Source organism: Rhineura floridana, chromosome 19, assembly GCF_030035675.1.
Source record: "Rhineura floridana isolate rRhiFlo1 chromosome 19, rRhiFlo1.hap2, whole genome shotgun sequence".
Lineage (NCBI taxonomy): Eukaryota > Metazoa > Chordata > Lepidosauria > Squamata > Rhineuridae > Rhineura > Rhineura floridana.
The window spans coordinates 6,675,338-6,701,312 of record NC_084498.1 but is presented as its reverse complement, the minus strand read 5'-3'; the positions used below and the strand labels follow the sequence as shown (position 1 = coordinate 6,701,312).

Genomic DNA, 25,975 nt, shown 5'->3' with positions numbered 1-25,975 from the left:
TAGCAATGCAGCACTCTTCAAGTCCTGTCTTTAACAGTTTTCAGTTCCAAAGGCTTGTTGAAATAAAAAAGTCTTTGCTTGCCGACAGAAGGACTGCAAGGAGGAGGCCATTCTTGCTTCCTTAGGGAGTTCCAAAGCCTCAGGGCAGCCACCAAGAAGGCCCTATCTCGCGTCCCCACTAGTCATGCTTGTGAGGACGTAGGTATTGAGAGAAGAGCCTCTCCTGAGGATCTCAGGGCCCGGGCAGGCTCATATAGGGAGATATGGTCTGACAGATAGCCTGAACCTAAGCCATATAGGGCTTTATAGGTCATCACCAGCACTTTGAATTGTGTCCGGAAACAGAGTGGCAACCAGTGGAGCTTTTGTAACAGGGGAGTCGTATGGTCCCTGTAACCAGCCCCAGTTAACATTCTGGCTGCAGCACGTTGCACCAACTGAAGTTTCTGAACAGTCTTCAGAGGCAGCCCCATGTAGAGCGCGTTACAGTAATCTAAACGGGATGTAACTAAGGCATGTGTCACCGTGGCCAGATCAGATGGCTCAAGGAACGGGCGCAGTTGGTGCACTAATCTTAATTGTGCAAAAGCACTCCTGGCCACCGCAGAAACCTGGGCCTCCAAATTTAAAGCTGAGTCCAGGAGCACACCCAAACTGCGAACCTGCATCTTCAGGGGGAGTGTAACCCCATCCAGCACAGGCTGAATCCCTATTCCCTGATTTGCCTTTCAACTGACCAGGAGCACCTCTGTCTTGTCTGGATTAAGCTTCAATTTGTTCGCCCTCATCCAGTCTACCACTGATGACAGACACCGGTTTAAAACTAAAAGAGGAAGGCCAAACAAGAGATGGATCAATTCCATAAAGGAAGCCGCAGACCTGAACTTACAAGATCTGAACAGGGTGGTTCATGACAGATGCTCTTGGAGGTCGCTGATTCATAGGGTCGCCATAAGTCGTAATCGACTTGAAGGCACGTAACAACAACATCCTTTCTTCTTTACTGTCACAGCACTTTCATAGTAGGACGTATTGGCACAAGTCAACTTATAGACAGTGTAAAGTACACAAGGCTTTCTATTTGTGAAAACAAAAAATCTATGCTATATGTTGATTTTATGGGTATTCTCTTAAACTCCAGTTATTCAATTTACTTTGCTCTTACTTTATTATATATAACCAACAAATATTGGAGATTTCTTGTATAGTGATGTATAAATGAAGTCACTGTGACACAGCCAACTAATTCTAAATGATAGTTAATGAAGAAATGACTAGTTAATGATAGTTAACAAAGAAAAACTAGTAGTTTTGTGGTTTGCTCTCATCCTTTTCTTCTAGAAACTGCTTTAAGGCAGTTGCCAAGTCCATTGCTGAAATTCTAGTCCTTTCCCCATCTCCATAAGCTTCGTGGAAAGACATAAAAGTGAATACTATGTGAGATTAACTGTAGAGTCAGCTCTAACAGGAGGTCAGTGGGCCAGAGGAAGGATAAAATATTATTTATTAGAAAATGGAGGGAAGAACATGAGATGCTGAAGAAATCTCATTCAGTTACACTTACTAACAGCTAATTTCTCGCAGTACAGTTGCATGGTAGGTTAGAGCCAATATCACGTCATGCTGGCCTTCATGCAGATAAAATAACTGTTCAAACATTAACCCCTATTAGGAAAACTCAAAAGTTTGCACTTTACAAACTATCCATAGAAACAGTACGATTTTTCTCCTTCCACACCAGCTTATTCCTTGAATTAATACGTTTGTCTATTTGGACACAACAAACTGGGTCACTATGAGAATTTCAGCTTCCAAAGATCTTTAGAAGAAATGGTCGTAACAATGAAGTCTTAAATCAGGCTCTAAAACCACAGTTGCACTACATACTTGTATTACAATATGCCACTGACAAGGATAGCTAGATGATACTAGATCCATTAATTCCAGGGTAGTGCTAACACAGCACACAGGAAGTGAGCTGTGGCCTCTATAATAAAGTGTGTAGGAGCAGGGCCTCAAGTTTCCTGTGTTACTCTGTAACATTAAGCAATCTGGATCACACTACTTCCTCATTTATCACTTACAACAAAGTTGTTTTAAAGCAGGCATTCTCAAGCAAGAGTGTGCTATTTATTTCACCACTTGATCTTCTCAGTCTTACACAGGTTTCTGTCTAACTTAGAAATACACAGATGTTTATGCAAGGAACGTTTCCCAACACTTAAAACGGAAAGTAGTACTTGCTCACCAATTATCCAAGGGTAGGGTGCCCCAAACGGTGAGTGCATTCTCCAAATGTTTCAGAAAATGTAATGCAAACTAAAAAGATGATTGAGAGCTGACACACAGTTGTACACAATCTAGTTTACAAAAATCATATGGCTAAAGAACTGGCTGGTTACTGAGTGGAATAATACTCTTCCCCACCCCCATATCTAGATCTTTGTTGTCAGGTTACTGTGCTGCAGGGATAAAAGCTATAACTGATAACAGTTCTTTTATCAGGCTCTAGACCCCTTTATATAGTGTTGTCCCAGTCCTACTTGCAACTCCTAAGAACATGAGGCCTGCTGCATCAGGATGAGGATCTATTAAATAGATTCTATTTAGTCCAGCATCCTCCTTCTCACAGTAGTGAGCCAAATGCATCTGGGAAGCATCCACATAGGCAATGTTTTCCCCCCAGCAACTAGTAGCCAGTGGTATATTGCCTCTGAACATGGAAATTTAATTAAATTATGATTAATAGCTGCTAAATTAATAGCTTAATTAATTAATTAATAGCTGCTAAATTTGTATTTTAAGTCCATGTAAGTTGCAGGCCATCACCACATCTTGTAGCAGTGACTTCCATCAATTAATTGTGTGTGTGTGTGAAGTAAAGCTTTATTTGGTCTGTCCCACCCTGCCTTGACCATCAATTTAGTTGGACACCACCAAGCTTAACTGCAAGAGAGAAAATCCACTGCCTACTTTCTCCATCTACTTGTCAGGCCGCTGTCTACTCTACCCCCTTCCTTCCTTAACCGTATCTCTGAAGCAGGCTCCCTAGCACACTTCTGCCCTTCTTCCCAAAGCGCACAGCCCCTGCATAGTACAATTAGAAGCCTGAGTCCTCCAATCCCGCTATTAGATTGGATTCAAGCAGCTCATAAGAACCAGCTCCGCTCTAGGTGGTGGGGTTGACTGCAGCAGAGACAATCCTGAAGAGGTGACAAAAGATCCACCCCCATGTTCATTGGAAATTGAGTGTATTTGTGTCCAAGTTAATTTATATTTCTGCAACCTTGTCTTTTATATCATGAAATCTTGTTTTGTAATGAGTCTAATGACTAGAAACAAATAAATGAATCTGAAATGTGAATTTTAGCCAGATTCTGTGTGAGAAGGGCCTGTGATCCTGACCAAGGGTGACAGCCTGGATGGGGGTAAATTTGGTCTGTGTGTTGTACCCCCCCCCAAGTTAAGTCAGGAGGAGGACAGGAGTGTAGCTAGTAATATATTCCAACTGGGCCGGGGGTGGGATACACTTACAGTCATTGGCTTTCATTGCTGCACTTTAGTCAATCTGGTTTGCATCTACAGACTGACAGATTTAATGCTGCTTGTACTATAGTCCTTTGCACTGAAAAACTTACATTTTTGCACTTTAGGGACATTGGAAAATTGGCACTTTGCATCTTATGTTTGGCTGCTACATATTTGTTAAGAGCTACAGTTAATAGATGACTATTGTGCTGATGGATTTCGCAGGAGGAGATGTGCCTGGATAATGAGGGTGCGGGAAGGGATGTATGGCGATGGGAGTAGATGAATATGGTTCCAAGAAGGAGCATTAAGATACATTAAGGCTATCACTCCTTCTGATCTGCTTTCCAGCCAATGTGCAATAACCATCCCAACCATGACTTTGTCCGTTGGTGCCATTATTGAATGCCAGATCAGTCCAATATAACTCATTAAACTATCCATGATTTGATTGCGGATGTGGGGACCAACCTGGCATGCATTACTGAGACCTGGGCAGACAAAACGGGGGTACAGTACCCACCCAGTTTTGTCCTGCCAAGTACTTGGTGCAACACCAATCCAGACCAGTGGAGCCGGGGGGGGGGGAAGAAAAAGGAGTCATTGTCATCCATAAAGATTTTAACCCTCTCACCAGGAAGTTGATCTGCTCTGTGGGCGGGATTGAGGGACTGTTGCTGGTACTGGGCCCAATAGACAGAACAGGGCATACCCTCAGCCTTGCTGCCCAGCAGCTTCCATGACTGAGCTGTGGAGGTTGTCTTGAACATAGTGTTGGAGGCTCCTTCCACTGCAGTGTTGGGCAAGATGGTCTGTCCTCTGAGACTTATATCTGAAGGATTACTGAATGATCCGGTGGCTTTTCTGGTTGACATGGTGGCACTCCTGTTGAGGCTGTGATCTGACTTTGGAATTGTAAGATGAACAGATCCACCAGGTGTCCTCACCAACTGTGAAGCCCATAGGGCTCTCCGGTATTCCTAGGGAACTATGGGCAATGAAGCAGAAAGGACAATGGCTGGCATGCAAGTGGTGTAAATCCTCGTATGAATCTGACTGAACAGGGGTAAGAGCACATTATTGTGACAACCATTTGGCGGTAAAGAGGATTTATCCTGTCGCCATTGTATCCTCTAGAAGCAGCCTAGTGCAGATTTTCTGGGTTGTGAATTGGTCGATAACGTCTGGCCAGAATGAGGTGACGATACCACTGATGGTCTGCAGTGACAAATTTGTAACACTCTGTGGATAAAAGCACTCAGATTTATATAGAATTGTATGAGACAGAACTAGCCCTGAGGAAGTGTCCAGAGCAGTGTCAGGTTACTTTGGATCAGTTTCAGTTCTTACAGTCCAAGATGTGGACAAGCTGCTTGAAGGACCAACTGTCCTCTTAATTTTTGCCCGTTATGGCTTATAACAGCTAGTCAAAGTTGTCCAGCAAGTGATGAATGTCTTGTTGAGGGAGAGGTGCCATTGGCCCTAATGGAAGAGGGCCTTCTCAAGAGAACCATCCTGGTCCGAGAAGTGTTGAACAACTACTGCGCAGTTGCTAATATGGCCTTCTGGGGCAAGATGCTTGAGAGGGTAGTGACATCCCAACTGCAAGTATCCTTAGAGGAAGCAGACAATCTAGATCTATTTCAATCCAGCTTCAGGCCAGAAAATGGCATGGAAACAGCACTGCTCAATTACCTTTAAGGAAGAGGGACATGGGGAGTGCAATCTTGTTAGTTCTCCCTGACCTCTCAGCAGCTTTTGATATGTTGCCCATGGTATCCTCCTGGAATGACTTTGGGAGCTGGGGGTACTGTGTTGCAGTGTTCTCCTCCTAAAGGCCGCTTCCAGAGAGTAGCAATGGGGCCTATAGCTCAACGCCTTGGAAGTTAAACCTGTGAGATCACCCAGGCATCAATCTTTACCATCTTCATGCTCTTTAACATTTATACAAAGCCCTTGGGAGATGTCATCAGGGGATTTAGCGTGAGGTGTAATCAGTACAGTTGGGCCCAGCTAATACGGCGGGTTAGGGACCAGGCCCCCGCTGTAAAGCGGAAATCGCCGTAAAGTGGGGCCCCATAGACTATAATGGGCCGCATCGCGCAAAAATGACGTCAAAATGGTGCACGACAGAAAAAACCCATCGTATTAGTGGAACAAGCGCTGTAAGAGCAGGGCCTTTCCCTGATTGAAAACCACCGCATGAACGACGCGCCATAAAGCGGAACGCTGTAAAGCGGGGCCCTACTGTATGCTGACACCCAGCTCTCTCTCTCCATCTGAACCAGAAGAAGGGACAGATGTATAGGTTGGTAGCACACCTTGCTCCATCTACTGCACTTGACGGCCAGGTGGCTAGGAGTGCCCATTTCCAACTCTGGCCCTTCTTGAACAGAGATAGCTTGGCCACAGGGTCCATGCTTTGGTATTTTCCAGACTGGACTATGCAATGCAATACCTTAATTTTCAAAGGCCAAGCTAAAGAGGTGCATCTTGGGATACAGCTTAAGGTATACAATGAAGAAGCTGGACACACCTCTGTGGGGAGGGAGTTCCATAATTAAGGGCTGCCACAGAAGCTCAGATCACCACTTCTGAAGGTGGTGGAATTGCCAGGAGACCCCCCCTCCCGCATATCTTAACACATAAGAAGATTGGTCAGGATGGATATGGTCTTTCACATCCTAAGCATTTTAGGGCTTTAAATGCTAATGTGAGCACCTTGAATTGGGCCTGAAAACAAATTGGCAGCCAAAGCAGCTGTTTTAAAACAGATTATACATGCTCTAAAAGAATGGGCGCTGTATTTTAGACCAGTTGAAGTTTCCAAATAGTCTTCAGGGGCTGCCCCATATAGACCACATTGCAGTAATATAATTTGGAAGTTACCAGTGTGTGTAGAACAGTAGCCAAGTCATCTCTGATCAAGAGGGGCCACAACTGGAAATAGGTACTCCTAGCTGCTGAGGCTACCCAAGCCTCCAGTTACAGAGCTGGATCAAGGAACACCTCCAAATTGCAGACCTGCTCTTTCCAGGGGAGTATAGCTGTGTCCAGAACAAGCAGTCTCTTCACCTCCCAGGCCTGTGAACTTGGAACGCATAACCCTTCTTGTCTTTTCAAGATTTAGCATCAGTTTGTTTAATAATGTTTTAATTGTATTGGATGTTTATATGTTGTGAACCGCCCAGAGAGCTTCGGCTATGGGGCGGTATAAAAATCTAATTAATAATAATAATAATTTATTGGCCCACAACTTGCCCAAGCATTAAGATGGGGAGGTCTTGTTAGCAATGCCACCATACTGTGGTTCTAAGGGCAGTAGGGTGTGAGAAAGCCTTTTCTGTGGTGGTCCCCAGTTTGTGAAATTACCTCCCTTCCAAGGTACGTCTAGCACTATCAGTGTATGCTTTTAGGGGACTGGTAAAGATGCACCATTAAAACAGGGCCTTTGGAAGAGTGGATGTTTTCCTTCTGTATTGTTGCTCTACGCTGCTGTCTCATTCATTTAGTTGTTGGTTAATTTCGTGGTTTGTAATTTTATTATTTTAATAATGTATTTTTTTCCATTATTGTTTTTTGTAACCCACCCTGGGATCATTGGGTGAAGGATGGGCTATAAATAATAATAATTCCCTCAGTGCTTCTCTTTCTCACTTCACTGCCTACTCCACATCCTTCTATCGCCTTGTTTCCTTAGCATTCTTGCCTCCTGGGACCTTTTCCCAATTCTCAACCATTTCCCATATGAGAAAATCATCCCAGCTGAACTGACAGCTTTCCCCTCCCTCAACAAAGCTTGTTTGCAAACCACTTGGTTTCCCAAACAACTGAACATTAAGCCAATGAGTATATATGCACAAGCATAGTGCAATATTTAACAACATGAACCTAGGCAGTCAGTGTTCAAATCCCACATTGTGGCCTTAAAGTATCACTTCCCATCCTTGCATGTTTTGGCAAGAGCAAAACAACAAAACAGAGCACTGTCCACATTGGCAGCCATTATTTGAAAGTTATTTAGAAAGTCAAGAGGCACTTCTCGCATACAGAGAAATACAAGCAGTGTATCTTAGCTTCTATGCAGAAAAATTAGCATACTGGCAATGGGTATGTTCACAGAAGGAGTACCGCAAGAAGAAAATTTGTGGTCACCTTCAGAAACTCATGCACTTTACCAATGATTTCAGGGCAAAGAATTTTAAATCTTAACGTTATCAAAACAAAGATTATTCAGCTGGAACCAGCTCATAACATCTTAATCACTCCAAAATGCAAAGAGTTAAGAAAACCATGTCTATATAAACTCCTCAGGTTAACAAATATACAGGGAACGAGAAGAGAGAGATTTTAAAACCATTGAAACAGAATAAATTTCCTAGCACAACTTCTTCCTTAACTAAAGTGTCCCCACAGCAGTCAAGTATTATATTAACATTTTTCTATACCAAGGTTCAATTCAAACTTCCAAGTACTACAAAGATGTAGCAAGGTCCAGATTGTGAGTCTGACAGGCATAAGCGTTTTTACATACAGTTAAAGAATTTTGTGCTTTTTGGAACAAGACTGAAGAGGAAAGTATAATTTCAGTTCATAAAAATAATACAGCAAAGAGAACAACTGCATGTTTTCACCCCAGGAAGGGAAGCATTTTGGTTAGTGATGTTGAGGATGGTGAAGAAGCCAATTACTTTTAGTCACTGGAGCTATTTTAATCTGAATATATTTATATGCTCTACATACATACACTGACCCATAACAATAGCCAACTACATAAAAGGGTTAAATTAATCCAGAGATAGGAGTACTAATATCTATTAACAGGATGTCAGATATGTAAGCTTCTTCCTGGGATTTCCCCCCAGAAACTGCAAGAAATTCAATGCAATTTGATTTTGAGTATGTATAATTTCTTTAGAACATGCAATATGGGCCACTGCCAAGAAATAAGCAATCAGGCTAAATATACTAGACTAAGGCTGCAATCCATGCCTACTTAGAAGTAAGCTCCATTGGGTTCAATGGGACTTACTCCCAGGTAAGTGTACTGAATTGTAGCGTAAGCCCCACAATCTCATTTTCATAAATTGAGATGAAGTTTTGGAGAGCAATTGCCACAGTGAGAATCTTCCAAGAGACAAAACTATCTAGCTTCTCCCACCTGAAGATAGGACAAAATAAAAGATTTCTAGCAGTTCAGTACTTGCTCCCATTTGAAGCAAGTCTATAGAGAAGGAAGGCCACACACACTATGGCATAACCCAATGTAGCACAATGGCTCACTGCAAGCTGGGAGATCCTCCGTTCAGATGAAAGTTCAGCCTTGAAGTAATTGAGTGGCTGTATACAACCCAATCTCATTCCACCTTGGCCGCAGATCTGCAATACTATAGATATAATACTAGTCTACTTTATAGGGCTGTAATAAGGATTATTGAGGATGTACGTTAAGTGATTTGTTCACTCAAAAGTACAGTAGATACAGTTCAGTATCATTCACAAGCGATACAAATCCTACAAGTCTCCTGACTGCAAACACAAGTACGAGATGCATAGTGACTACATTGTATTGACTGGAATGGGAGTGGAGGAAAGAGAAAGGCAGGCAGGACGCACACACAATCTGGGTTGGGGAGGATGTGGGGAACAAGCATGATCTCTCTAGTAACTGTCCATGCCTCCTTTGTACTCATCTGAAAGGCATTTAAGAACCCTAAACCTACTACTTAATTTGTAGAGCACAACTGCAGCAGGAATCTCGGGGATATAGATTGCCAACAAATTTGCAGACTAACCTCCCTCCTGTTGCCACATCAGCTATACAATGAGCAGGGCATGGGGGCATTTTTCAGCAGGTCACCTACTGAAAGGAAAAGGTAAGTAGCCAGGGAGTTTAAGATCTTTAAGAAGTACAAACATTCACCCAGTCTCTATTCTAAGTCTTATTTGCAATCAAGAAACTTGCAATTTATCAGGGTCTTAACATATTTAGTTCAGACCACACACAAAAAAACATTTTCCAACTTCCTCAAAATAACAGACATGTGCAATGGAATCCTAAGCTTTACTCTGAAGTAACTCCTTCATAATTTAGTAGGATTTATTTCCTAGGAAAGATGCCTGGGATTGTTTCCCTAGTATACCTCCAACTAGCAAGCCTCTTGACTTAAGCAATTACTTTACACTCTTTCCTCCCACAAAGACCAGAAGCATGACATTGTTCAATGTTTAACAAGCAGTTGCTCCTCCAATTTGTTGCTGAAAAACAGGTTTTACTACTGGAGCAATTCTTTGTTGGTGGTGGTGGAACAGAATGGAATGTCTTGACTCCTCAGAGATTGAAAAGACAACACCCATCGCCTCTGCTATATATTTTACAATAAGCCAGACAACAGGAAACCTACATAAGCTAACATTTTAACCGCCACCTATTATGAGAATATTGCTATGGTGGGGAAGAGAAATGTCACAAACAAGGATTTCACCTTTAAATGTTGTTTCTGTGAACAAGTAGAAACCATCTACCCATGAAATCAAGACATTCAGTTGATGACTATGTCTTATTAAAAACAGAGCTATTTTCTAATATTAATCTCTGTAGAGGTTTTAAAAAATGTTAGGCGGTTTAAAAGGCTGTATTAAAGCTTCCCCCAAAGGAAGTGAAGGCCAGAAGCTTCTCCAGCTTGCTTTCTGAAAATTTCAAGAGACACTCATTTCTCCTCTCAGCATGAATAACAATGCAGTGAGAAACCACTAGCAACTTAATGGCCTCAAGGGCTGTCAACTCATATCTTTTAGAAAACGAGAGAGACTCCAAAGCTGTGGCTGTCTGAAATAACACCCATTATTTGGGGGGGGGGGTGTTGCTGTGGTGGTAAGGAAAATCCTTCAGACAAAGAGAAACCATTTAAACGGAAATACTCCTGGCAAACCCTACCTACTTCAAACAAGCAGATGCCATCAGAAAGCCCACTCTCGTCTGACAACAGGCCACGTACTCCCTTGTCAGCTCCTCCTCCTCGATCATCATCGAGCTCACCCTTTCTAGGGGTCACGGGGGGGAAAAAGGATTAGCAAAGCCGAGAGACCTGTTTTGAGAGACGTGGTAAGGATTTAGAGACCTGTTCAAGAGATCAGTCCCAGGGCGACTTCTCCACCGAGCCAACGGTATGAGAAAATATCTAATCTTACTGCACTGCAGAAAACTACATTTTCCAATTGATTTGGAGCTTTTATCGAACTGTTTTAAAACACACAGTCTTCTGGGTTGTGCAGCAGTTGCTCGCCCACCATCGTCTTCATTTTCCCATAGTAAAAAAATACTCTGCTTTCTAGACACAAAGGACCAGGGCCGCCTTTGTCTTCTCTTAAACTACAGTAAGGTCCTGTTCCTTTAAGAGCCCGGCTGCTAGACTATCCCTGGCCTCCCCCTCCCCCCACTACCGTCTTCAACCCTCCCCCATCCCCGGGAGCGCCGAGCAGAACAGCAGGCAGAAGTTGGAGCCCTGCCAGGATCTCCTCTTACACTGTGCCTCTCATTCGCTCCTACGTTTCTTCTCGCTGCTGCAAAAGCACTCGCACGAAATGGCAACCACCCCCCTCCCCAGCCTTTTTTTTTTTAAAAGAAATCACTTCTGTTTTACTTTCTGCAAATCTTCTCACACGCAAATACAAAGGGGAGGAGGGGAGAGATGCGAGAAAGACTGTTCTGCATTGATCGAAAACAGCCATGAAGAAATGAAGCGTTGGTGCTGCCCCAAAAACAAACGCCACACAGCAGAGAAGAACAGCCGCCATTACGAAGCCCGACTGCTCGTACACAATATGGAGTAGAAACTGCGAGCGCTGACTGAAAACCAGCGTATTGCAGGGCATCAAAGCCAGGGCAAAGTGGGTGAAAGAGGCAGTTTCATTTTCTCCAAATAAAGTCAGTCTCTCTCTCCAAAAGCCAGCTGGAATTTTTAGATGTAGGTATTTCAAAAAAGCGTTAGATCTGCTGCTGTGAATTAGCAAACGCGTCACAAGGTTTCCCAACAGTACGGCTCAAGGCTGCAAAGCGTCTCCTTTGGTGAAGGGAAACCTCCATTTTGGATTTTATTTTTCGAACTCTTGCTTTCTAACCAGGCTCCTCTCAAGATGAAAGAAAACCCATTTATACCATATATTAGCAAACCAGGGTCTCCCTTTCTGGTTCAAATTGCCGTTGTCCCTGAAACTCCTCTTTTGTTGTAAAAAGAAAAAAGCCTCCCGTAACTAGAGGAAGAAAGACTTTAAACTAGTTCTCAATTTGTTTTTTTAATGTGTGTATATATATATATATATATATACACACACACACACATATATAAATATGAACCTCACCTCTGCCAGCAGATTAACTTGAGGGGAACAGTTTAGCAGATATGTAATGCCACTATGGATTTGCACAAAGAAACTCTTTAAATCAACAAAGATGCAGCCAAGCCAAAGCATTTGTTACAGGAGACAAAAGAAAGGAAGTAGTCTTTGGAAATACTGTAGATATATAGATTCTAAATATGTACTTTCGACAAGAACTTTAGCTACCTTTCCCCCCCCACGAGAAAGTAACTCGGATATCCGCCCTGGACAAAAACATTTGCTGCATAGGCCTGCTCTGTTTCACTGCAAGGGCAAAACGGTTTACTTACCCGCACACCATAGTTGAATGCAGTTCTGAAGGTGAAGTTGTGGGATTTGGGGTTTGGATTTTTTTGGGGGGGGGAATATTTCTAAATATACGTTTTGTTCTGTGTCATTACTCCTCTTTCGTAAGCTTGCAAGTCAAAAGATCTCGTTCAGATATTTCTATGGCTTTTGACAAAAAAAGTTAGACGTTCACTCATTTCGATTAACAATATCCAGTTAACGTTTTTAAAAAAACTCGATTTAAATCGGTAAATTCTTGTGAGAGATTTACTCTGCACAGAACAAGGTCGCTGCATGTATCTCCGTCCCCTCTCCCTCAAATTTTTAACATGAATACACTTTTAAATCAGTACGTTAGTGTGAATACACCTAGTTAATAGTTACTGTATGTAAACATTTTAAGCATCATTAGCTAAATATTTTTGACTCTTAAAGTATCTCAGAAGCAATTGGTTTAGATAAACAAGACAAAAAATGACATGCAGATGAAGGCTGAAAAAATAAACAAAAGGAGAACTCCAGTAACATTTAACATGAAAAACTACACTTATTAAGAAGGACAGAATGGATTGGGTACTTACAATGTAAAAGGAAAAAAACTTATCCTAATGATTTTTTTGCAAGAACTTACGTTTCCTACATCTATATTTAAAACATTACCTTTTTAGCACGGAAGGACTTAACTTAAAAGATGGCCAGGTATTTAAGTGTTTAATACAGGAAGCTACATCTAGAGATGTATTTGCTCAGGCAGATAAAAGCTTTCAAAAATAAACACACCAAAAATACACATGTATTTACTTTTTTTGGTAACTCAAAATTGTTACTGCTGACATAAGGGCGTGCCATGACCTAGTTATATACAAGGCAAAGGTTCCAAATCAAAGGGAAAAATCCAGATCTTTTAATAAAATCTTCCTTCTTCCTTTGAGTCCTCTAAATGTTGTCAGACATTAACACAAACACTGAGAAGTCCTGAAATAGATGGTGTGGATTCATTCAAATCAAGTATCCCCTTTTGGAACAAAGGAAAACCCAGTTGGCCATTTAATTCCATTGCAGAAAAATGGCTGCCTGATCTGTTGGCCTCTCCTTAGCTGTCTGCTGAAGGATGTTTTTAGATCAGCGTCTAATAACTCAAGCCCAATGGAAGCTGTGCGCTGATTGGCTGCGCCTGCCTGGTGCCTTTAACCAGCCAATTACCTAACCACGGCCAAATTACAAACCAAAAGCACAAGACGAGCTAAAACAACACGAAGCCTCAACAAGGCGACCTAGGGAGAAAAAAGGCTAAAGAGAGCGAAGAAGGGGAGGGAGTCCAAGAGACAACCTTTTAGCTGAAACAAAATGGAAGGTCCGACCTGATTGGTTGGTCAGGACCTTTAATAAGCAAAGCTGCTACTTTCCTTCCTCCCTCCTCCGAAATTGACAAATTGTAACAAAACGGGGACGCTCCCCCCCTTTCCCCATTCAGCGGAGGGGGAAACATTGCCGCGACTTCTTGCAAAGTATCAGTGCGAAGGCTCGTTGCCCGTTTGACTCACTGGGAAGTAACTTGCAACCCCCTCCTCCAAAAAAAACCTCAACCCTTTTGGAGCTGTTTGTTTGTTTGTTTGTTCTTGCTCTCCCCGTCTCCCCCTCCTTGTCAAAAAAAAAAAAGGAAGCTACCCCGTGTCCCAGCTATGTCCATCTTGTTTGGGAACAGTTTTGCGCTTAGGTAAATGTAGCCGGCAGATTCCAAGGGGATTTGGCTGCGCCGTTAAATCGGAGGAAAAGCCTCTCTGGGGCTGCAGCCTGGTGGGGAAAATGCGTGGCCCTTTATTTGGGGTAGGGAGGCGCTACAGGGCTGCCGGGCTGGGGGCTTTACAGCGCGTTGCAGCTGCCGTGAATGTGCATTCGGTTGAGGGCGGTTAGCCATTAGCCGAGCTCCATAGCGGTGAATTGTGGGATGCCTGAGAAGCAAGCAGAAAGCACACACACAATATGTGTTGGCTCGCAAAAAAAAAAAAAAAAAAGAGCGAGCGAGGAGGCAGGAGGCTTTCAAAACCAATGTAATGTAACCAGCCAAATGTGAAAAAAGGAGCTCGCCTTTCGCGGCAAGGAGACGATCGGACCCTGAAGAGCAATGTCTTTCAAAGAGATCAAAGCAGGAGAAAAAGCCAAGCACACAGAAGACCATGGCAAAAAGCAGAGTTCAAGTGAGATTGATTCTCTCCCTCTCTTTCTCCTTTTTTCCCTCCTCCTCCTCCTCCTCCTCCTCCTCTCTGTCTTCGGTCTCACTGTACGCGGGAGGGGGACACCCGGGGGGGGACACCCCTTGTTACTCTGTATGTATAGTCCTTTCTCTCCCCCCCCCAGCTTGACGGAATGGTGGGGGGGAGGGGGAGCCGTTCTGAAACTGTAATCTTTCACACACACACACACACACACACACACATATATATATTTAACTTTGTTGGTGGGCCCCCACCCCCTTCTTTCTCCCAGGTTGGATCAATGGAATGGAGACCAGCTCCCAAGCAAGCACCTCTGCCGAGAAAAAAAATCACCATTGGAAAAGTTACAAGTTGATTATTGACCCAGCTCTGAAAAAAGGACAGCACAAACTCTATCGTTACGATGGGCAGCATTTTAGCATTCCTGTAAGCAGTCCTTATTCTTACAAATACTATATATTATTCTGTCTTCTCTCTCCCCTCCGTGCCCCCCCCCAAATGGTTTGTTTTATTCTACTACCCAGTCATCCTTCTGGGAGTGGGAGGAAACAAGGAATTCTTAACGAACTGAAAAATAAAGGTTGCTGCAAAATGTGCAGGAAATGTATTAAAGTTACCCCTCCTGCCATAATGTAGTCCATCAGAATTGGAAGATAAAACCTGCAGCTGTGATTCCCTGCAGAATTGCTCTTTGACATGTATGTTGCTGCCCCCCATCTCCCTGGAGAACTTTCCCTTCAGTTTCCTCGATGTAAAATGCTGTGCAGTAAACTTCTAAATCTTGCTTTTTTATGTTGCTATGGTGGGTTGCTTTTTTATGTTGCTACGGTGGGTTGCTTTTTTAAGCACCAGTCAACTTATTCCCCTCCCCTTCTCAGAACCCGGGTCTTGCCCCAGTGGATTGTGTTGGAGATCCCAGGATAGGACGAATATGGACCAAAACGAAAGAGCTGGAACTCTCTGTCCCTAAATTTAAGGTATGTGCATTGTGAACTATGGTAACGTTAAAGTATGTTTAAATCTAATTGCCTCTTTGTTGATATTGTTAGCTGTATAATTGATTCATTGATATTACAAAGTTGCTAAATACTGTTGAGCTTGCTGCTTGTCAGAAATGTACTTCATTAATAACTCAAGGGATTCTTTGGCTCCTTTTCATTTTTTTTAATTAAAAAAAGGTATTGCTGAGGTAAAAGTTCAGTATTTGTCTAAAAAGGTATTGCTGAGGTAAAAGTTCAGTATTTGTCTAAAAAGGTATTGCTGAGGTAAAAGTTCAGTATTTGTCTATGATATTGAGGAAGGGAAATTATCTCTAAAAGTTCAGTACTTGCTTCTTAACCCTTTGTGTTCCAAGTGATATGATTACTGACAGTCTTTAATGTTGTTCTCCCTCCTACCCCTTTCCTGGCTTTTAATTTCCTGCCATATTTTGTGCAAAAATAAACCTACAGATTGATGAATTTTATGTGGGGCCGGTGCCTCCCAAACAAGTCACTTTTGCCAAGTTAAACGACAACATCCGTGAAAACTTCCTGACAGACATGTGTAAAAAATATGGTGAAGTGGAAGAAGTAGAGATCCTCTACAACCCCAAGAACAAGAAGCACCTGGGAATTGCCAAAGTGATCTTTGCCACAGTCAAAGGAGCCCGGGAAGCAGTTCAGCACCTACACAACACATCCGTCATGGGCAACATTATCCACGTGGTGCTGGATACGAAAGGTGGGAAGCCAGTTCTGAGCATCATCTTCATTCTGCTTGCTCCTCCTCCTCCTTTGCTCCTATCCTGTGTAGTAAGATGCATTTGTAGATTGCATGGGGAGGGCTATTGATTAATTTAAAGTGGTGGGGGAAACTATTAAATGACTGTCACTCCATTTCCCCCTCTGTCTTTGCTTTTCCCTGGGCCTTTGCTAGTCACGTGGAGCTGAATGTGTTGTCTGTTGCTAGGAGACAGTCTTGTAATTTACAAAATGCTGCCATCCTCTCCATTTCACTCACTCATGCTGACAGTTGGCTTGCCAAATGGTCCCCCTTTGCCCCTTTGCTAAAAATACCTTTTGCCCTTAGCTGATAACTTTAATATGTGTGTGTGTGTGTATATATATATATATATATGCATGTATATTGATGAGGCTTAGAAATTCGTTTTAGAAAATGCCTGGAAAATTACCTTAAAACAACATTCTCTCTAATTTGGATTACAGCAGTGTTCTTGTTTTTATTTAATCATCCCATTGCTGGAATCTACATATGTACAAGTCTTTCCTTTTTCTGCCTTTGTCTCTTAAAGGGACAGTAACACTCTTGATCTTGAAAGTAACTGGTCTGTTGTGCTAAAGCCATCAGGCAGAAATAATGCTGTGAACAATGATGATATGAAGATGGGCTTTATTTATATAATTCCCAAAACCATATTAAGACTGCAATCCTAATCTATGTACTTGAGAGTAAAGTCCCACTGAATTGAGTAGGATTGACTTCTGAGTAAGCATGGTTAGGATTGCCCTGTAAGTATTTGACTTTTTTTTTGTCTTTCTCTTGAGGTAGTTTTCTTTTGCTTGAAGCAGTGAAGCATGCATAACAGTTCAGATCAGCCTGTTACTTTTAACATATAAATGCTAATTTGCCTCTCACCTCTGCCAAGAGAGACCTTTCTGCTGTCCAACTTAATTCTAAAAAGTACTAGAAATATTTTAACTTTGTTAAGTAGTGTTTTTGGAAAGCATGAATAATTAATACATTATGCATGATGGAGCAGTTTTTCCTTTCCTATCCTTTGTCTTTAAAAGCATTTATACTAGAATTTTAAAACTGCAAGTATTTTGGACTCCAAAACACATTTTACCTCTGATTATTTTTTGAACTTGTGCACTGTTTAATCTCCAGCTGCATGTTCCTCCTCATGTGAAATTAGGATTCATGTGTGCATGTTAGAGAGAGTTTTCAAAATAAAATAATGAGAGGAGAGTGTTGGAGCTATGGAGTAATGGATTTATTATTCAGTCTTCTATCAACAGTTATTTTGAACAACTATTGCATCAGGGTGTAAACTGTGATTCTCAACTATGCAGAAGTGGGTATAATCAAACTTTAAGATGCAGTCCAATCCTAAATTGTCTGGAAGTAAATTCCACTGAGTTCAAGCACACTTACACGCCAGTTTGCCTTCACTGAAATCAGTTGTGTTAAATTTTCATAACTTATCCACTTTATGGTTTGAGCTGCAACTGTATTAAAACCTGCTTTGATTTTTAAAGTTGTTTTTGTTGATGCTGCTGATAAGCAAGTGCTCTGTAGGCTTCCAGTGCTTTGAAATACTTGTGGTCGCATCCTCCTCAGCTTTTGACATTTCTTGTGTTGGTGACTTAACTAGTGTTCAGACTTTAAATATTTATATGTAATACTAGATATACAAAAGCAGAGGTACAGATGAACAGCTGTCTGGTTTTACAACAAATAATTTGCCCACTGTAGCCAACTTATTTGTACTTAAAATTACTTTTTTTCAAATGATAAACCCAATGTTAAAGGGAGGGCATGGCATTTAAATGTCTATTTTTAATCGTGATCTGATGAACTCAGAAGACCAAATCCTGGAGAACATAAACTCTGTTCACAAGCCTCAGAATAAAGCTGTGTTGCTTTAAGTGAGTCACTTAAGGTGAAATCAAGACCTTGGTCTAAGTGCTTTGCTGCTGCTGCTGTTTGGGGAGATAAGAAGCACACTCTCCTCTGCTGTACTGCAGTTTTTGTAGGTGGACTAGTAATTACCTGTCCAGTTAATTGTTTGATCCTGTGTTTTAGTTTTAAGTGTGTTTGGTACCTTAGCCTACAGTAGTTTCTGTCTATGAAAAAGGAAATCTCTAATTAAGCCATTAATTCAATAGGTGGCCTTATGCAGACCCCCCTCTCTAGCCCCCCCCAAGCCACAGTCCCTCAAGCTGCAATACGGGGATAAGAATACTGGCCAATCTTACAGGGCTTTTTCAAAGAATAAGTAAGATAATGCACATGAAGCACACTAAACACTTGCGTGCTATATAAATACTAAATTTTTTATTTATTTACTGCAGATTTGTACCGTTCAGTAACTGAAGTTCTCTGGGTGGGTTGCAATAAAAGTTAAAACCATAAAACAAAACAAAACCTAAAATCTAAAACAGATTTTTTTGAAGTTACTAATGGGTTCTTATGCTGCAAACCACAGGGTGCCTGCCAGGGGTTCTTTGCAACTAGCTTGTTCTGTTGTCCATCAACATCCTGTGGCACTTGATATTCCTGTTATACTATTGCACCAATGCATCAATGGAAGCATAAGGACAGCCCTGCTAGATCAGATCAAAGGTCCATCTAGTTCTACAGTGGCCAACCAGATGCCTTTGAAAAGCCCAAGGAGAAAGTGGTGGCAATAGCCTTCTCCTGCTGTAGTCCCCTAGCAACTGGTATCCAGAGATGTGCCGGCCATGATAGCCTTCTCCTCCTCCTCCTGAATTTGTCTAATCCCTTTTTAAAGCTGTTGTAAGTTGATAGTCATCACATACCATGTGGAAGCAAATTCCATAGTTTAGTTATGCGTTGTGTGAAGATGTACTTCCTGTTATCCGTCATTACTCTCCCATTATTCATCTTCTTTGGGTGACCCCATTGGGTTGTAGTATTAGGGGAGAGGGAGAAAAACATAGCAATTTCCACTTTTTCCATACTATGCATAATTTTATAACACCGTAATCATAGCCTTTATTCACCTTTTTTTCTAAACTAAAGAGCCCCAAGAGAGCCAGTGTGGTGTAGTGGTTAAGGTGTTGGACTACGCCCTGGGAGACCAGGGTTCAAATCCCCACACAGCCATGAAGCTCACTGAATGACCTTGGGCCAGTCACTGCCTCTCAGCCTCAGAGGGAGGCAAAGGTAAAACCACCTCTGAATACCACATACCATGAAAACCCTATTCATAGGGTCGCCATAAGTCGGGATCGACTTGAAGGCCGTCCATGAATGAATATTCCATTGAAAATGGAAATGGACTGCCTTCAAGTCAATTCAGACTTATTATTTATTTATTATATTTATACCCCGCCTTTCTTTTCATGAAACCCAAGGCGGCTTACATATGGTTCCCAGACGGTCTCCCATCCAGGCACTGACCAGACCTGACCCTGGCCTTATGTGCCTTCAGACCATAGCCCTATGAATAGGGTTTTCATGGTAAGCTGTATAGAGAGGGTTTACCACTGCCTTCCTCTGAGGCTGAGAGGCAGTGAGTGGCCCAGGGTCAGATGTTTAATTCAAACACACAGAAATATCTGATCTATGTATTTATTTCACTGCTAAAGGTGAGCCAGTGTGGTGTAGTGGTTAAGGTGTTGGATTATGCCCTGGGAGACCAGGGTTCAAATCCCCACACAGCCATGAAGCTCACTGGGTGACCTTGAGCCAGTCACTGCCTCTCAGCTTCAGAGGGAGGCAATGGTAAAGCACCTCTGAATGCCGCTTACCATGGAAACCCCATTCATAGGGTTGCCATAAGTCGGGATCAACTTGAAGGCCGTCCATTTCCATTTTTCAAAGAGCCCCAAATGCTATAAACTTTCCTCATAGGAGAGTTGCTCCATCCCTTTGACCGTATTGGTTGCCCTTTTCTGCAATATCCTTTCTGAGATGTGGTGATCAGAACTGTACACAGCATTTCAATTGTGGTCACACCGTAAATTTCCATAAATGTATTACAATTTTGGAAGTTTTGTTGTCTGTTCCTTTACTAATGAATTTCTTATTCTTTTGACATGAATAGAATTGTGCTTAGTGATGCCATGTCCCCCGCCCCCCAGCACAGTTCTGCTGCCTGAATTGCCACATGTTGAGCTGCTGTGTCTGTATAACGTAACTTTTGAAGAAGTGGTGCCTATTCCGTTTTCCCTTTTGCACAGCAGCGCCTGGGTTGAGCTGCTAGTGTCTTGGGGCCTAAAAGTCTTGCAACATCTGTGGGCTACACAGGGCTCCCTGTTTAGCTGTGCAGCCTGCTCGTACTCATGTTTTTATGCAGGAGTAAGTCATGCTGATTTCAGCAGAGCTTATTCCCAAGTAAGCGTGCCTAGAATTATAGCCTGTATATTAGTTAATAGCCCATAATTCATCAGTGCTGATACCAGGACAGAGGACAACATAAAATAAACAACTAAATTATGAATGAATAACAGTAAAACAATCAATAAGCTCATCAAAATGCATACATATATAGTCGGCACTGTCAGTGGGGACTTTGTTTTGTTAGGTATGATAACCTATTTTCACTAAGCATATACAGTGCCTTTTACAGAAAAAAGGTGTTTTATGCCCCACTGATAGTGAGCTGGATGCATTTGTAAAACAGGGCCTGTCCAGATTGAGGTTGTCTCACATTTGGCCACAGGCATTGTTGCAGTGGAACACTTGACATGTATTTGTTATAAAACAGTTTAATCCCTGCAATTATTAAACCATTTCTGCTCCCTTGAGAATATGTTGAGTCGAAAGAGGCCAGTTCCTGCAAAGAAGCAGTCCTGTATTGAAGAAACGCATGCTCCTTGATAAAATGCACCAACTTTAGCAATACAGCTGGTGATTACTTTGCCTGCCCTGACTTTTTTCCTCTGTTGCCTCTCCTGGCTCCTCTCCAAGAGGGCAGTCTGGGATTAGGTTGTCTGCCTTATGGAATTTGGGAGCTACTGTGGTATAGTGGGTAGAGCGATGGATTAGGACTGGGGAGACCCAGGTTCAAATTCCCACTCATGAAATTCACTAGATGACCTTGGGCTAGTCAGTCTACCTTGCAAGGTTGTTGTGAGGATAGAATGAGAAAGGGAGCCTTGCACACTGCTCTAATCCCATTGGAGGAAGGGCATGCTAAAAATGGAATCAGTAAATGAAGCGCATTTGCACTGGTGTGTACTACAAAAAGGTGTTTTTGCTTCACCTGGCCTAACAAGCTGATAAATAATATTTCAACAGTGCCAGAACTGGTGCCTGTTCAGTCTTTGTTTGCCAAGAGTCTTGCTAAAATGAGGGTAGTAGATGGAGTTTGGTAGAGTTTTCATCTACAGTTATGTACTGACAATAGCTTGGGATGTGCCCTTTTTAATTAATTAAGTTGTTGCCATTTGTCCAGGTGAAAAGCGCATGCATTTCTATCAGCTTCTTGTGAACGGACTCTACACTCCTCAGACCCTACCTGTGGAGAATGAGCCAGATGCGTCGCCCACTGTGAATGAAACTGTGCAGGTATCTTTTTCACTTGCTTATGTTTTAACAGCAGGCATTGTGTGTGTTGGGGAATTCTAAGACAATCTTCGTTTACAACAAATGCCGGTTTGCCTGCAGTTATCTTGTCTCCTCAAGAAATACATTCTTGACATTCTTGCCAGACATCTGTCATCTCCAGTCTTCCTTTTTTTTGGGGGGGGGGGAATAAGGCTCTTGAATGGAGGACAAGCCCTGGTGATATTCCAGGTACCTCTGGACCTTTTACTGGTTCCACAGAACAGTGCCAAGTTGAAATCTGGGCATGGCGATGAAAAGAACCTTGATGAAGATTGTGTATGGATACTACGGGTGCTATCAAACAGAACCATTCCACTACCGCAAGGAGTTTTAGCTGTGCAGTGGAACTTCCCTATCCTCTCCTCTCCCCTATGCTCCCTGTAAAGCAGCTCCAGAGAGCTGGGGGAACCCCTGGAACAGATTTAGGGGTCACATGGAGAGAGGGCAGAGAAGTTCCATTATGCAGCTAAAATTCCTTGCACTAGCGGAATGTTTTTTGGATATCACCCTATGAATGGAGAATCGCATTAAGATGTCAGGTTTGAATCTGTTTAGCAGGTAAATTAATCAACTATAAAATATCAGCTATAATTGTGAATTAAGGGCCCATGCTTGCATTTGTTCTGTCTCTTTTCAAAGCTATTTTGAGTCAGGTGTGTTACTGCAACTGGAAATGAAGAATAATATATTGATGGCCCTTTTCGTTCTAACAAGAAATAGTAGATTTGTTGGGGAAATTTGTAAGTTTTACATCTAACCTTCAGTATCTAAAAATGCATCTATATTAAGGACTTGGTAATATGTGAATTTATTTAAATCCCTTGATTTTTAGTTTAAAGGCAAGAAGCGATCCTCATTTCCTTATGTGAACTGCTGGGGGTGCGGGGAGGACGAAGCCTCTTTTCTGGCAGAGAGGAGGGTTGCTAATGAAAATGGCCTGTGCTGCAGAGGGGCCTGACCTTCACCGGAGAGGATGGGAGGTGACTATTGCAGGTCCTTCTGCCAGCAATAGCTGGGATAGGACCCTGAAATAGGATGTTTCAGGAGCAGAGAAGGGCTGGAGCTTAACCTGAAGGATCCTCTGGATTCTATGCTGGTCCATTGCCAATTGAGAAGCCCAAACATGGGCCCCTTGCTGCAACCACTTGGAGATGGTTCACCAGCCTCCTGCACCTTTTGCCCTGAGCAGCAAGAGCCAACAGGGCTTGGAATAGGGCGGTGGCTCCGCTGCTGTGATAATCTGCTGGGCAGGGTTACAGCTTCTCTGCCAAATGATCAGCTAAATCAGGTGTGGGGAACCTCAGGACTGGGGGTCAAATGCAGCCCTTCAGCCTTCTCTGTCTAGCTCTTGGGATTTTCTCCAGGCCACACCATCTTGCTGGCTTGTTCCATGCCCTCCACAAGTGCTTTAACCTGGCTTGAACTATGATGATGCCTCTTCCTTGCCCGGATGGAGGCTGGGTGTGTGTGTGTGTAGAAAGCTCTGGCTCGTGCGTGGCTGGAACGTGGCCTCCTGCAAAAATGAAAGAGTTACCTTGATTGTTCCCCCCACCTCTTGTATGCAGCCGGTGGAAGGTTGTCCATGAGAGAATTTGGCCTTCTGGCTGAAAAAGGTTCCCCACCCCCTGAACGAAATCGTCTGCAGTGGTTAGAGTGTTGGACCAAGACCAGGTTCATTTCCCACCTAGCCACAGAGCTTGCTGTTTACCTTGGGCTCGTTGTTTTCACTCAGCCTACATTTCCTTATGGTGTTGTCATGAGGATAGACATGGGGTGGGAGAAGAACCGTGGCTGCTGCTGCAGGAGGGGTAAAAATGTTCTAAACGGGTTGCAACAATTGGTGGTGATGTTGCAGGGAGTGAAGTGGACAACCCACCACTTCCAAATCCCTGCTGGCTTCTGTCTGATGTAGGGAGCAGACCTATCCCCTTCTTTTGTTTATTTCTTCTGCACAGTTTCATTAAGCTCTGCCAGCTCCAGGATGGGGGGGGGGACTGATGCTGGGGCCTCCCACCTGCCTGTGCCTTGCTCCTGAGCACCTTGTTTTGGGGCCCAACACTGACTGTAGCTGGTGGAAGCATGACCAGCAGTCTGTGCTCCCTTGCCCCAGCAACAGAACTCTTTACCATGGGCGGAGGGGCAGGTTCATTGCCATCATAACCACTTACAGTCAGTGGATCTATGCCTATGATGTGTATCTTGTGTGCTTCCTTGAATTGTTTAGTTTTTGAACTGGAAAGATGGAGAACAATGAATTAATTAATTGTTAAGAGCCCCTGATACATTGGGGCTTGATAGAATCCCCGTCTGCCCTGTAGAAAGGTAGACGAGTGCAAAGGAGGCAGGTAAAGGCAGTATCAGGACCTTCCCCAGTTTATTTATTTATTTGTTTTATATCTCACCTTTTCTCCCAGTAGGGGCCCAGGGCAGAACCCAGTTGGACTGTTACCTTCCTTCCCTGCCCCCCGGACCAGCTTTTCCTTTTATATAATTTATTTGTTTTAAATAAACCGCCTCGGGTGCCTTGGCAGAAAGGTTCCAAGTCTGCTGTGACAACTTTCTGTTGCTGGCATTTGAGCCCATAAAACTATAAAATATGTTTGTAGGAACCAGCTTAAGAGTCTGTCTCCTTTCCGACATCCTATTTTGCTGTCTTGAGAGCCAGTTGCTGGTTACAGGGGGAGAGGTTTCTCAATAATATTTTAGTAGTAGTGAATAATTTTATGCTGCAAATTCAGTTTTTGGCAAGGAATGCACACAAAGATGGACTGCATGAAATTGCTGAAACTTGTTGCTGAGCAATTTCTGTTATGTTCCAAAAAATTTCACCTAATGGAACAAACAGAATATAATGTTGTGACTTGGGGAGTTCTTGATGCGAAAGAGATTGAGTTTAAATTTAATCCATGTGGCTGTTTGTCTGGTCTGCTTGTATAGAATCTTTTGTGGGACTGGAAAGCCCCATTCAGTGTGGCCAAGCATATTGACTCAGATGCCCGACTGAGATTAATGGGATATGCTCCCTAGTCAGCGTGCGTAGCTTTGCAGCTTTTGTGAGGGTTCAAACATTTTCTGTTGAGATATGTGAAGAATACCTTGAGAGATCCATTACTTTTATATAGGAGCCTTCCTACCAATTTAGTAAATCTTGCCCAGAACTATAGGTGCTTCTTTGTTGACATTTTCTTTCATTTGCTCAAACTTTTTCCTCTGAACTCTGTAGCCTCTATTTTTTATCAGGGCAATGTAAGGTAAAAGAAATCTTCTTGCTTCTTCTTTGTCACTTTTATTTCCCTTACAATTATTTTGTATATTTGAATAAGAAAGCGGTAACGATTGCACTATAATAGGTCTACTTAGATCCACTGAGATCCTCTGTTAAGCGATGTCTATTTCTCTACATTAGTGACAGTGGGAAAGGTTCAGCATTTCATTGGGATCCAAGTCAAGTGAACTTGGGGACAATTTTTATTTTTATTTTTTTAACATGAGAAATGGCATTTCTTCTACAGTTCTGAATAACGTCACAAAATAAAGGCTGCATTCAGACAGATCTCCAAACCATATTCTCCCGTTGCTTTTCCTTCTTCCTCTCATATACAGGTCTTAATTACTTCCTCCGTTAATCAAACCACAGTTTGCCATTACATTCAAATTGGCACAGTAGGAGGGGGAAGGGAGCCAGAGGCTGCTGCTTCTCATCCCTCTTGCCATTGTGCACCTGTTTGGAGTGGGCAAATGAACAGGGTGCAAGAGGGAGGAGGCGCAGGGCCAGGGGGCTGCTAGGATGTGGGCCTTGGCAGATGCCCTGGGATGCCAGCCAGCCATACACTGACCTGTCCTTTATATTGTGGGTAGCTGATACTTGCCATGCTCCTTCACTCAGTGTACTTCTTTTATCACTCTGTAGTGTTTATTTCACTTTACTCCCCCTCAGATTTATATCCTGTCTTCATCAATCACTTCACACTGGGCTGATTTACACGGAAAGGGAACTCCATGGAGTTCTAGCCATTTACCTCTTGCAAAAGCCACTTAGGTGAATGACCTAATCATAGATGAAGAATAATTTCTTCATCTGAGGATAATAGTAGGCAATAGCATCAAGACCTTTCCACTGAGTCCCACAGTTAACTTGATGTCCTGATTCCTTTCTGTGTTTGATTTCATTGGCCACAGATTGCTGTTGCCATCCCGTGAAAGATGAGGATGGAATTGTTTATTTACTTATTTTGCAGGTGCTGCCTGGTCAAATATGTACTAGG

The 25,975-nt window shown here is 42.7% G+C and overlaps 2 protein-coding genes across 3 annotated transcripts in view; one reads left to right on the top strand and one right to left on the bottom strand.

The window, feature by feature from the left end:
* Positions 1-13,591, bottom strand: part of RHOF (ras homolog family member F, filopodia associated) — a 44,641-nt gene extending 31,050 nt beyond the window's left edge. Inside the window, exon 1 of one of the 2 annotated variants that reach the window (XM_061602826.1) lies at positions 12,997-13,591. In XM_061602826.1, the coding sequence (XP_061458810.1) occupies positions 12,997-13,044 (48 nt within the window). In that variant the 5' untranslated portion in view covers positions 13,045-13,591. Of the gene's footprint in view, positions 1-11,889; positions 12,158-12,996 lie in introns of those variants that run through there. The other variant, XM_061602825.1, reaches the window with a different exon arrangement.
* Positions 13,482-25,975, top strand: part of SETD1B (SET domain containing 1B, histone lysine methyltransferase) — a 59,626-nt gene continuing 47,132 nt past the window's right edge. The window contains exons 1-5 of the mRNA XM_061602827.1: positions 13,482-14,393; positions 14,683-14,837; positions 15,290-15,388; positions 15,863-16,133; positions 21,559-21,671. Of these exons, the coding sequence (XP_061458811.1) occupies positions 14,321-14,393; positions 14,683-14,837; positions 15,290-15,388; positions 15,863-16,133; positions 21,559-21,671 (711 nt within the window). The 5' untranslated portion in view covers positions 13,482-14,320. The remainder of the gene's footprint in view (positions 14,394-14,682; positions 14,838-15,289; positions 15,389-15,862; positions 16,134-21,558; positions 21,672-25,975) is intronic.